Source organism: Thamnophis sirtalis, unplaced genomic scaffold, assembly GCF_051295495.1.
Source record: "Thamnophis sirtalis isolate CommonGarterSnake01/CBP01778 unplaced genomic scaffold, rThaSir2_p1.2 scaffold_6, whole genome shotgun sequence".
Classification (NCBI taxonomy): domain Eukaryota; kingdom Metazoa; phylum Chordata; class Lepidosauria; order Squamata; family Natricidae; genus Thamnophis; species Thamnophis sirtalis.
This window is the reverse complement of record NW_028261386.1, coordinates 36,199,080-36,213,011: the sequence shown is the minus strand read 5'-3', so window position 1 is coordinate 36,213,011 and position 13,932 is coordinate 36,199,080. Positions and strand designations below refer to the sequence as shown.

The window sequence follows — 13,932 nt, the reverse complement described above, 5'->3', positions numbered from 1 at the left end:
TTCATGTAGGAGAGAATACACTACTTCTTTTTTCAGTTGAGGGAAGACAATGTCTTTCTCTGTGAATGAAGAAAACAAGGATTTTTCTCTCTTTTATTCTATGCAGAGAAAGTTAAGAGTTTCCAACTAGTAGACCAATGCTGGATATCTTTGGTGGTAAAGCCCACTTTGAACTTTCATATGCTAAACCGCTGAGATGGTTAGGCGTGAGATGGTTAGGCGTTTAACCCATATTAGATTCTATCCAGGTTATGAGTACTAGACTCTGCTTGTTGCATTAACTAAACCTTGTTGAATATTGATTTATGTGCTGTTCAATTCCAAAATTAATTAAACTAAATGAATGCTTGCGGTACAATGCTTTAAAAACCTTACCTTTTCTATAGGAACTTGAAGAATTATTTAACAAATTGGATAGTGATGGAGATGGCAGAGTAAGCTTAAAGGAATTCCAGCATGGCTTATTCAGCCACATCTGCATTCCTTGTCCTTTTTCTTCCACGCCACTTAAATTCAAAAGGCAAAGATCACACTCTAATCAGGTAATTATTCTGAGCAATATTTTGTTTATGCAATTCTTGGTTCCAAAGGGAAAATATTTGAATGTTCAAAAGGCTTCCAGTTGTTGCATTTTCATACAGACTGGTTTTATGATTTTTATGACATAAGGGTTGAGATCTAGCAGAAAATTTGTGTTTTGAATTGGTTGGATTCAAACACAGTACTATGATAGTATTTTAAATCAAGGTCTGCGGAATAAGCTGTAATAGCCTGGTTCACCTGTAACAGTAGATTATAATGGGTGGGTTTGCATATCTTGCCAAGTTAAAATCAAGACAGATAATGATCTAGAACAGTCTTTCTCAATCTTGGCATATTTTTTCCATACTTTTTGAAGTGTTATGCCCAGAGGCGGGACAGAGCTTGAAATTTTATTGCTAATAGAAGCACATACAGAAATAGGAATCAACCTGGAGAAAGGGGAAGCGGTATAAATTATAGACCATGACGGAGTCAGAGAAGACTTTGTGTTGGGTGCAATCCCATGTGTGTGGCTTGGGTCCAGTAGCCTGCAGGGGAAGCTTTGGTCAATATAACAAAATTATTGGACTTTCTCTTAACTTATTTTATCTAATAGATGCAGAAGCTGCTCTGTATGTCATTAAATGTTTTATGGCTTATTTATTGATCTCCACTTCGGTGGCCTCATTAGCCCTTTGTCCAAGTGTGTGGTTGAATACTTCCTGCTGGTGCAGGAAATCACCAAACCAAACCAAACCAAACCAAACCAAACCAAACCAAACCAAACCAAACCAAACTTTCCAGATTATGTGTTCTGCTTAAGAAAAAGCAGGTTTCCAAAGATGATTTAAAAGGAAAAAACAAACACCAAACCAGCCCACACAGGATAACAGTGCTTACTGAGTCCAAGTGGGTTTCTACAAATTATTTTTTTTAAATAAAAACTCCTTCAAATTAGGCTTGACTCCTGGTGATATTTCTGCAACTTTTGTGGCAATTCTACAGAACTGCCATTAGTTTCCTTTAGTATGTTTTCCCCCCAAGTTCCTAATCTCTCCAATAAACCTGGAATTCACTGGTTATCTCTCATCAAGCACTTAACAGGCACAGCCTGCTGAGTTCCCCATTCTGGACAAAGTCAACCAGATGTTGTTGCTAAGTTTAACTAAGTTTAGGATTGTCTGATATAACTACATGTTGTTTTAAAATTCTTTCCTAAACGTTTGTTCCCCATTCATCTAAACTGACTCACTTACTTTTTCTCTCTCCACCGCTGTTTTATTCCTCCATCATGCAGATTTTGAAAGACAATGGACAACAAACTGCAACTCCATCTCTTTTATCCAACTCAGTGGCTTTGAATCTTTTCTCCAGCATTAATGATGGTAGTGGTTTTGCAAGTGTGGAGCAAGTTGTCTCCATCTGGGCCTGGGAAGGGGTTGAAAACTGCAAAGAGATTTTTAAGGTATCTGCAGCTCTTCATTAATGGTTTTCCTGGGAATTCTTAGCATGATGCTTTTCATAGTAAGGAATTTAATATATTGATAAGAAAAATGGATGGAAAGATGATTGGGACGGAGTGTATCTGCCATTGACTGGACATGGAAGGATAAGCCACTCAGTCTGATTGATGAACTTGCAAAGGTCCCTTGACTTTACTTGTAGGAAGCAGACAGGGAAGATCACAAACGATGATCTCATGACTGCAGAACATCTGAGCCAGTTGCCAGGTTTCCCAAATCACAGTCATATGACCACAGTGGTGCTAGGGGAGGCAGAACTTTTAGGACTGGTGTACCACTTGTTCAGCAATGTTGTAATTTGGATTGGTCACTGAACTAGTGGTAATTAACTGAGGACTACCTATATATCAGTGGTGAAATTCAATTTTTTTAAACTGCAGGTTCTGTGGGCGTGGCTTGGCGGGCGAGGCAGGGAAAGGATACTCAAAATCCCCATTTCCTCCCCACTCCTGGAGGAAGGATATTGCAGAACTACTCAAAATTTCCGCTACTGGTTCTCCAGAACCTGTCAGAACCTGCTGAATTTCACCCCTGCTATATATGAATTAAGACAGAACCTTATGCAAAGTAAACTAGTATGAAAATCATTTAATTTTAGTACCTCCAGAAATTCCGGGGAATAAAGGTAGTCCTCGACTTACGAACACAGTTGAGCCCAAAATTTCTGTTGCTAAGTCAGACAGTTATTAAGTGAATTTTGCCCCATGTTACCACTTTTCTTGCCACAGTTGCTAAATGAATCATTGTTAGTAACATGGTTGTTAAGTGAATCAGGCTTTCCCATTGACCTTGCTTGTCAGAAATTCGCAAAAGGGATCACATGACCTGGGAACTTTGCAACCGGTGTAAATACTGGTATGTGTCAGTTGTCAAGCACCTGAATTTTTATTGGTCATAAGTCATTTTTTGTAGTGCCATTTTAACTTCAAATGGTCACTAAACAAACTTGTAAATCAAGGACTATCTATAATCTTTTCTCTGCTCATGTTCATACAAGTTCATTTGTTTAACCCATTTGCCATCAATTCCTGTCATAATTATTACGATGTATTTAATAGTCTTATCTTTTATTTTGAATATACAAATCTACATTTTTCTGACATCACAGCTTTAACAGTTTGTCCTTCTTGCTAACCTTTAGTCTTGTTTAATATCTTTCCTGCTCCTAAATAATTCATCCATTCTGTGTTGAATCTTTAATCCAATCCCATAACTAAATAACCCAATGACTGTTACCCTTTAATATTTATTTAATGCCAACATTCTAATGCTATATTAATAATAGTTTAAGGGCCAGCTCTTAGGATTTAGTTTCTCTTGATGTTCAGACTTTGTCTTTTTATAGAGTCTAGATTATAATGTGGAGGAGCGAGTGAACCTTCTAGAGCTTTCTATGATCCTTGATGATGAATTAATTGCTTCCAAAAATGGACTTCAACAGGCAGCTGTTGCGTCTTATAAGCATGAACTTCATTATCTACAGTAAGTCGTTTTTGTTTTGGCTTTTAAGACCAATGGTCTTATAGTATGTGTGTAGAAATTTCAGTCATCATTGTAAACTGCCTATTCATCTAATTGTTGTTTGCATCAAGATGCATAGTGCTATTACATGGGATTATTGTTTAGCTAAATAGTTTCATGTGTAACCAGTTGCAGAGAGATATTATATATATTAGATTTATACTTATATATTGTCTGAAGAGCTGTGATACCTTAACAGGATCAACACAGGGGTTGTAAGTAACACATATTCTTTCTGTTTAGAGCACAGTTGGAACGGATTTCCATTGAGAGAAACAAAACAAGAACTGAGCTGGAAAAGGTTAAAAAGAGGAATTGCCAGCTTTTTAAGGAAGTAGATGATAACCATAGTATTCTGGAGCATCACAATGAGAGTAAACTCAGGTGATTATTGTCATTGGGAAAAATGATTATTACACAATATAAACTTATACCAAATAAAAATACTAAGTTCTTATTATAGACCGCCACAATAAAAATGATGATGGTATGATTTTCCAATTGGTTTGGTGGTACTTCTGTCAAGACAGTCTTTCTTCCATATCTATCCCCTTTCTAAATAGTATTTGTAGTTTCTTAATTCTTTTTTTAAATTATAATATTCATTGTCATTGTTATTTAATTTGAATTACATTATATTTTATCCCTGTTTAAACTATTTCATAAATACTTAATTATTTATACAATATGACAATGTATCAATATAAATGGATGAATATTTTGTAAGATGTCTAATTCATTAAAACTTATGGGGGAAATCACATAGTGACAAATGGCAAAATAAATCAATTATATTAACATAATTTGATCTAATCATCCCAAAATGTGAGTTCTTGTTTCAATAATTAAAAAAAAGTATTGTCATTTTAAAAAAACTGATCTGATTTCTATAGACATTTCTTCACTTGAAACTGTTTCTAACCTATGGTGGCAAATGGAGGTAGACTATGACTGATGAATAAAAGTACTAAAAATAATTTGTCTTATTTCAAAGTGTGATAGGGTTTTTTTTCCAAAATGTATTTCAATTTAATGTTTAAATGAGATAATAAATGGGCTTGCAAATTTCAGCTGTGATGTTCCTTCTTTATAGAGCTCTTGAGCAAGATTTCAAAGGGAAGCTACTGGCAATAAAGTCCGAAGTCAAGATGGAACAGGAATTGCTCATGCAACAAATGCACCATCAGAGAACCAAGTTAGAATCAGATTTCAGGGATCTTCAAGAGGAGGACTCTAGTCTAAGGAAAAAGCTGACGTTGATGATCAAGGTAAGAGCTTGAAGGGATTGAAGATTCTTGACCACGTGTAAAATATCATATCCAAGGAGGTTGAATTCCAAGTCTTAGAAATTAAACTATTTGAGTCTTTGTCCATTTTCTTTCAAGGTGTACAATTAGCCCCACTGTTAATGGCAAGGAAAAATGAGTTAGATAAAACTAAACTATAGTTCTTTCCCTATACGATGCAAATCTTACCAGCTTAAATTTGTCACTTCTGAAATTTCACTAGCCAGTTGTATGTAGGTTCACAGCCATGAGATAAAATGTTGATCTGTTTTTTTAATTGACTAAAAGCTGGGCTTGTTCAGGAATGGTATTCTGCATCCATTAAGGCTGCAGAATTGCACCATATGCAAAGTCTTAGGACTGTGCCAGTTCTTAGTGTAGACTTGATGGGTTGGGGAACGAATCATTTACTCAGTTTTTCATTGTAAAGGCTCTCTAATTGTGTAAAAGTATAGATAGTCCACACTTAACCGTTCAAAGTTACAATAGACTAAAAAAAAGTTACTTATGATATGTCCTCAAAGTTACAGCTGCCACCCTCAGGTCACCTGATTGCATTTTGGGTGTCTGGCAATTGTCTCACATTTATGATCGGTTAATGTCCATGGCCATAGGACTATGATTTCTAGTTGAAAACATTAAAAAACATCAATTTAATATGCTGGATTTGCTTAACAACCTCGTGGTTCAACAACAAAGCAGTGACCTGTTTTATAATGTAATATGGTCATAAAATCAAGTCAGCTCAACCACAACAACATAATGATTCTGGGCCAAATTGTGATTATTAAGCAAGGATTACCTGTAGCAGGTCAAATATGGAGATGTTGGTCTTGCTTTTCCTTGGTTCCAGTTCAGATATGGTAGGTCATTGTTACACAGAAGAGCATTCAAACATACAATACTTTTTCTGGTTTGTGAACCAACATGGTAAGTAGCCGCACAGCACTAATCAAATTGCAGTTTTGACAATATTGGTTTTGAACACAGATTTTTCTATATTACTATATTTAGTGTGCTGCTGCTTTCTTGCTGAAGAGTTGCAAAATTTAGATTTTATCTTTCATTTTCTTCCATGTGAATGTATTTTTAAAGGAAAATAGTCGCTTACAGAATGAAGTTGCTGAAGTGGTTCAAAAACTGAGTGAATCCGAAAATCAGGTTTTGAAACTTCAAGGAGATCTTAATTTTATTTTGAAAGACAAGGTAATTCCAGATTGGTAAAAAATGATTTTTCTTTCTTTCTCTAATCTAAGTCCATTTGACTAGTGTGAAAATCAAATGAGTAAAAGTCCTGGATGTATAGCCTTGTGGCTATAGTATCTCCTACATAAATATTCAGTCTTTTTGTTAGTAATGATGAAGAATTGCATTTTTTTTCTCAGTCCTTTTGGCTGAAAAAGTCTGCATTAAAAAAGGTCTAGACCCTCTTAAAATGTTTTTTAATAATTTCTTTTAAATAGTTATTCTGAATATAGTCACATATTTACAGAAAACAGTCGCTTACTTTTCATGTAAGCATTGGTAAAATGTCTGCAAGCACAATAAAAAGACAAAAATATTTAAAAAGCTCCTCTGGCATAACTATTTCTGTACAAGTTTGATCTGCTCATGATGACAACTCAACAGAAGCTCTGCTGTACCTCTGGTACTTTCGATTTGATTTTACTCCACACTGCCCAGAGTTGTTTTGTAGATTTGGACAGTGTTATAAATGAAATAAATTAAAAATAAAATGTAACTCAATTTGTTTAGAGCTAACTTCAAAGGCTTTCTTTCCAATTTTGAAACAATATACTATTTTTTTTAAAAAACAACAACAATCTTATTTGCTTCAGCTGGGATTCCTGGATCCATACAGTACGGAACTATTTGATCAAGAAGCACGCTTTGCTGAAATCATTCAGGAGTATGAGCTGCAATGTCGGGTAGGTGGTTTATTTTTACCCTTATAAATATGCACAATAGAAAGCCAGAAACAAGGTGAGCAGGAAGAAAATTGTCCATATTTCACAAATTTGTCCCTCTTCCTTTTACTAGCTACTGTATGGAAACTTTTTACTAATCATTTACTATTGAATTAATAAATCTCACGTACAATAATAAAAAACATAATGGTCCTGCCTATTGACACAGTCCACCTGAATCATGAGAAGCAGATGCGTAGTTGCTTGATATATATCTGGGAACATTTTATTACTGCTATTTTCATTCCTCTGCTTTTTGTTGGAAAATCATAATGATCCATTGGTAGGTGGCAGGCTAATGGAGACTTCTAAAAAAAGATCCCTCTTGTGTATTATTTTATGCATTCCACCATCCACTCAATTCCCTTCCCTTTTTTTGTTTCCACATACATTCAATTCGGTGCTGCCTATTTAATCACAGAGGGTGAAGGTGAGCGTTGCATTTCCAAGTGTGCTCATTTCCTATATCCGTAATGATTATTTCTTCTAATCTGCCTGTGTTATGATAACCGTGAAAACTTTGCTATTTTTATTTCAGTCGTTCAGTATAACATAAGTACCTCGTGATATACACAGCTATTGAATACTCTTTGCATTGAATCTAGTCAGCTTAACATTCAGAAACTCCAGTTATGTGTTCCTTGCTATCTAAGGAAATAACCAGTTACTTTTGTCAGCATTTCTAGCAAGCTCAGAGTCTTCTGAGAATTGATTGGGTTTGATGTTTGAATATGTGTTTCAGTTCAACAGCTGTACTATTAATGTTAGTGCTTGCCAAAATGGAAACAAATGTTTATTTTGCAAAAAAGGGGAAAAAAAGAAATCTAGAGATATTGTGCATGGAATTCTCGGTTTCTTAAGAATGTCTTTTGTAAAAGGAATTGCTATATCTGATTTTGCATGTTTGATCTGTCCAACACATCTATCGTTAGTAATGTTCACATATTACTTCTAAACAAATACAATTATCTAGGATTGTTGTACAATTGGGATAATACAACATTCCATAAGATTGCATGTTAAATAAAAAGGAATCCCAGGGTTGTTCTTGCATGGATGTGCAAACCTTTAGTAGAATTATGGCATAAAATAGGCTTTTGAATTTAGAAGAAAATTCTTTGGGCTCAATTCAATATTTTCATTGCACAAGGAATCTTTGTTCTTCATTTAGGGAATGCTTTTCTACATACAGAATAGAATCTTTTAAAATTAGCAAATGTGCTTTGAACTGTAGCTATTGGTAGAATCCAAAGTTTGTGTGCTTTGATATCAGGCCCAAAGATCAAGAAACCCATGCAGGGTTATTTTTAAGCAGTTCCCATTATTGTTCCTCACCTATAGTCAGAAATCTTTCCAAACTAAAGCAAACTATATACTCTATATACTCTATATACTCTGAGAACCTCTAGGGAGGAGCTAACTTTACCCTCTTCCTCTCAACCAAACTATCTGGGAATTTGGATTATATTCCACCATATCTGGTCAGCATATTAGTTCTCAAGAGAGATGCTTCTTTATGAGAAATGGGACTCTTGGATTCTGGCCTCTGTATGTATGTTAAAGGTTAGGATGATCAGAAGTTTGCTTGTGTTCCTGCCCCATATTCATATACATAGTCATATACACAGTAAACGTACAACGTTTTATAAGTAGAAATAATATTTATGAACAAAGTTACATTAAAAAAGAACCACTGGAAAGTGATAGGCTTTTTTTAGGCTGCTTTGAGATGCTTTACATTTTTGTTAGCCCTGTTGGAGCTTATTCCTCAAGAGACTGAGCAAAGATTGGTGTTTGTAGCACAGAATGACTGACCATCAGCAAATCTCCAATTTAGGCTTTCAACCTCTGTCTTATGTCTTGCAGGTCTTCTTCAGGATTGTTCCCCGATTCATTTTAAAATACATTTTAAATTTGGCTCAATAAACCAGGCTTCTCCAAGATTAGATTAAAAGATAAGTGGGGATGCAGATTGCAGAACTATAGCCTAAAACACAGATTCTGACTAAATTGACTTAATATGTAATAGTAAATACCGTATTTCCCTGAAAATACAACAATATTTTTTTGACCCATGAAATATGGCCTTGGGTTTATTAAAGGGGAGGGCTTATTGTTTTTGGGTTGCCGGGCAGCTGCTCCCTTGTGACTGGGCTCCCGAAGAGCCGGGCACAGCCTCAGGGTCGAATGGCTGTGTTGCGCTGTTGCAGCAGCAGCACAGGAGCCATGAGGTGGCCACACTCACGAGTAGCCGCCCGGCAACCCCCCTTTCCAGCCGGGCACAGTGCCACTGACCGATCTAGCGGTACCTGGAAGGCACCAAGCAACGTGAGCGCCTGTTCACCACCCTCCGCCTCCCACGGCTTGGCGCCTTCAGAATGCCCCTAGGTGAGTGAATGGGGCTCTGCATGGCTGGAGAGGGGGGGTTGCGTGAGCGGCTTTTCCTCTCCCCGCTCGTGCAACTCGCAGGCTCACGATGCCCTTGGCTAACTCTGCAGAGCCAGGGCATCTCCGCTGCTGGCGCCGCCCGCTGCTTGTTTTTTTTTTCCAGCTTTCAAAGCACAGAGAACGGATGCCACTCTGGTAGTACGCTCTATGGTTGTGGGCTGCAGAGCATACAACCACAGAGCGTACTCCCAGAGTGGCATCCTTCCTCCGTTGCGGCTTCCAAAGCACGGAGGTACGATACCGCTCTGGGAGTACACTCTATGGTTGTACGCTACCATAGAGCGTACTTCCAGGGCGGCATCCATCCTTCGTGCTTTGGTAAAAGCATGTTCAAATAATTGTAGTCAAATGAGAATTGTGGTACACTGTTAGTAAGATATACAAAGATTTTTGACTTAAAGTGTATAATCTAATATGAATTATAAGTAATGACTGTGGAAGAAATGCACGAAAGTTATCTGTAACCAATTGACACGCTTTCTACAAGATGTAATGAAGAATGATTCTTTTTTTGTGTGTGTTTTTGTTCAATTAAAATAAAAAAATTAAAAAGGGGGGGAATGATTTATAAGCAATTATGGATAAGTCCTGACGTTCATCTCACCACGTACATCTAAGATCAGCTGCTCTGTGTGTATCACTGTAGTTTTCTGGCTGCTTATAGGAACTGTATGACAAGAATGATGAGCTACAAATGGAGGTGGAAAAACTGAGATCCCTGCTACATGCACACAAGTCTAACCTAGCACGCTGCAAAATGAAGACCAACAACACTGGAGAAAGGCCCTTCCGTGGAAATGAAAAAGCTAGCATTATAGGTGGGTAATGCAAGTCAGGCATGGTTCTTCAGAACAGCTTTCTGCATCCTCTTGAAATCTGGATTTATTGCATGCCTGTTGCCAGAATTGTCCGCATAGAGGATGTTTGAGCACATCTGGACTTTACCAGGATGGGAAAGACTCTTCATGCAAGAAGATATTCAGGGTCTTTCCGCATAGTGAAAGGGGCTTTAAATGTTTTATATTCTATGACAGTTTTCCCCACTTCAAGTTAAGCAAAGCAGCTGAGCGCAGACACTGCTGTTACTTAATTCTGGGCATCCGGCTGCTACAATTCAGTGCTAAAGCGAAAGATGCATTTATTTTACTATTTAACTACATTAAATCATTGAATATTTTCTTTTAAGACAACATTGAAAGGAAGATCACTTTCTTGGATATCAGTCCTTACCAACCACAGGCCAAAATGTAAAGGGATGATTAAGCATATACCGCATATTGTCTAAAACCTCCCAAACACCACAGCATCCTAGAATTTAAATAATCCTAATCTAATCCAATCCATTTCTTTATAAGTAAGATACCAGAATCAAAAGTATAATTTACAATTTTTTCTTGATTCTTCCAATCTGGGACACTATGGTATTTCCAAACAACTTTTTTTAGGGCTGCGGTTATTTTTCTCCTAAATGTTTTGTTTTGTAATATAACCTCCATGATTTAACCCACTACTTTTGTAGCTAGGGTTTAATCAGTAATAGTTTTCTTGTCTCCATGCTTTTCTAATAATAAATTTACTTACAGATACCACTTTCATAACATCTGATCCCAATTCAGTAAGTATAGAAACAGAACTTCTGTTGGAAGACTTAAAAGAACAGAATCAAACTATAAAAACACAGCTAGAAACTAAGGTAAGTAGGAAGACTCAATAAATATCCAAACTACAAGTACAGAACCTATAATCAGCAGAACTGAATTTTTCTGCATGTAATAACTCCACAGTGTAGTTTCAATAGAGGGACTGTTGCGTTGTCTACAGTCTCCTAAGTTTTGGTAGAATGGCAATCATCATTTCTCCAATGTAAGAAAATATTTTTATTTACACCCCCCTCACACACACACGCTAATTATTCACTTTAGCATTTTGAAAACACTCTAATATATACAGTATTATAGAAGCCATGCTATAAAAGGACTTTCTGATTTTTTATAAAAATTACTCTTCTAGGTCAATTACTATGAACGGGAAATAGAACTAATAAAAAATAATTCTGAGAAAGAAAGGAAGGCTATTGAGCAAAGTTTCAAGATCAAGATTAGTGAATTGGAAGAACAAAAGAATGCCCTGGAAGAACTGAATGTGAAATGCCAGGAAGTGATTGATGGTTTGAAAAGTCAGGATCAGAAGCTAGATCCTATCCAAGAAATGAAGAGATTTGAGGAGGAGAGGGCAGAAATGGAGCAGTGCTATGCTAAAGAAATGTCCAACTTAGGTCAGAGGCTGGCCCAGGAAAGGAAAATATTGGAAGATGACTTGAAGATGAAACATGAAATGGAGATACATTTTATGAGGTTTGGAAGCCTTATATTCTTAGGATTATAAATATAAGTTCTTGGCAGTAACAATAATAATTATTTATGCATAAGTAGGAAAAATTCTGCTATGTTAATAGATGAAGTTGAATCTTTAAAAGGAAAGTAAAAGGTAAAAACTGCTTCAACTCAAGGATAATTTCTGGTGTCTTTGAGGACCCATTGATGCAGTTTTCTTGGCAATAATAAAGAAGTACTTTGTTACTGGTTTCTTTTAGAATGTTTTTCAGTTTCCCAGTCTAGCCTATAGCCTTGACATTCCTTGACATCCTCCTTGGTTGCATAACCAGACATAACCCTGCTTGGCTTCAAAGTGTAGCCAAGATCAAACAGGTGCTACCATTTGCTGATACAGCGTAGGAAGAGAGCAATAAAAACCCATAGCTACATCTTTCTTTCTTTAGGCATAAGACAACTTTGTATACTAGGTAAAGACACTCTTCTTTTCATCGCATATCAAAATGATGGGGCTATTTTTGTGAAATGTGATCATCTGAACAAGGAAGTTGTTAGTTGGTATTTCTTTGAGTTATTCTTTATATGCAACCTTGAATATAATCAAAACTAACAAAAATTAGTTCACAGTAACTATCTTTTATTTGTTTATGTGCATTTGTGTGCTGCCTTTTTTAGGTGACTCCAGATGTTGCTTAAATGATTACCTTAACTCTATAAAGCACTTAGTTTTTTTAAGCCCGCCAATTGAAGTATCCCTTTCTCATTGGGAACTACCTTAGTATCTGCCAGAACTATTCAGTCAGGTTGGCTGAGAATTCTGGGAATTATCATGTTACCTGATCTGCACCCTATCAGCTAAGGGAGGTTCAAACAAGTCTGTATGGGAACTTTGGCCTTCCTCATTTCACATGACTAAATTTGTTGTTTTCAGTTTCTAGGACTTTGGAAACATGGATATATGTGTCAGGTCCTGATGCTTTTGACAAACCAAGTAGGAGTGAACTGAGGTGTCAATAATCATTAAGACAAAACTGAGATGGTTAAAGATTGCACAATTCCCTGAGATTGGATAGTTTCTACAAATAGTCTTGGAGAAGCGATATTCTTTTGAAGTCTAAAGGAGATACACAATTTATTGCTTTTTATATTATTGCTTAAAAGAATAGTGAATATTATTATTAGTAGCTCAGGGTTAGATCTTTGGTGTTTTAGAAGCATGGATGTTATCAGATGATATTAGTGCATGAGAAAGTGAGTTTGTTGGTAGTGAATTCCAGAATTTAATTACACATTGTGGTGGTGGTGGGGGAATCCTTTTGTCCAACAATCAGGAAGAAATAATACCCTTCTTAAGGAACCACTAAGGGAAAAAAAACACAGCCCAAACAAGATTCGCAAAGCAAGTTACTTATGTAAAGAATAAGCAAACTTCACTTTCTCTTGCACTGGTGATATCACTTAGCCTGATAAAGAAACTTCTACAGAAAAAGTCCAGCTCAGAAAAATACCAAGATCCCAGTAATTTTTCTTTATTTGGATGAATTGAAATATATCTAGACTTGCCATGTTAGAGAAAGCTACTTTGGGGATACTTAGCAAGGACAAGAGATTTTGGTGGACATCAGCATTAGTAACGTAGTGCTGTGTCACCTTGCCATACAGATATTGATACTGTTTTAACAGAGTGCTTGTTAATGCTTGTGGGATTTTTTAGCATTTAACCTTTAGGACACAAAATCTGTACATAACATCGCATTATCATAATTGGTTTGGGAATGAACTATATTGCAAAAGATGTAGCTAAAAGTAGTGTTATCCAAAAATATCTTATTTAAAACAATTGCGATTTAGTAAAATTACTCTTACCCATAATTTCAAGCAAGAGATTATAACTTTCCTTCTGGTAGATTTTTAGCTACTTGAAAATTATTTTTTTCTATTTGCATGATCTATTTATTTTTAGTCCATTTTCCAACAAAAATGGTGCTTAACTCACCACAAGAATTTATTATACCTCCTGAACTAATTCGACTTGATTTTTTTCTTTTTGTTATGCAGATTGGAACTGCACAGGGTTTCAGAAGACAATATCCTCTTTAAAAATAAACTTGGAAAATGTCAGCGAGAAATAGAGGGGATGGGTGACACAAACCAAAAGCACAGGTAATTATTTTTCTTTTCATTTGTATATTAAAGTTTTCACATGAAATGCCTTAACTTAAGAGGAGAAACATGCAAAGGGAAGAGAGAAATTAAAATTTGATAAATGCTATGGTCGCAAAGAGCTTAGTTACACAGCTTAGCTACTGAACCATAACACAAAGAAATGTCA

The 13,932-nt window shown here is 36.1% G+C and overlaps 1 protein-coding gene across 1 annotated transcript in view; it reads left to right on the top strand.

The window, feature by feature from the left end:
• Positions 1-13,932, top strand: part of NINL (ninein like) — a 34,453-nt gene that overhangs the window by 12,010 nt on the left and 8,511 nt on the right. The window contains 14 exon segments of the mRNA XM_087717592.1: positions 387-542; positions 1,820-1,987; positions 3,391-3,527; positions 3,810-3,950; positions 4,660-4,834; positions 5,948-6,058; positions 6,691-6,780; positions 9,932-10,085; positions 10,454-10,465; positions 10,468-10,514; position 10,791; positions 10,851-10,960; positions 11,278-11,621; positions 13,659-13,763. Of these exon segments, the coding sequence (XP_087573718.1) occupies positions 387-542; positions 1,820-1,987; positions 3,391-3,527; positions 3,810-3,950; positions 4,660-4,834; positions 5,948-6,058; positions 6,691-6,780; positions 9,932-10,085; positions 10,454-10,465; positions 10,468-10,514; position 10,791; positions 10,851-10,960; positions 11,278-11,621; positions 13,659-13,763 (1,751 nt within the window).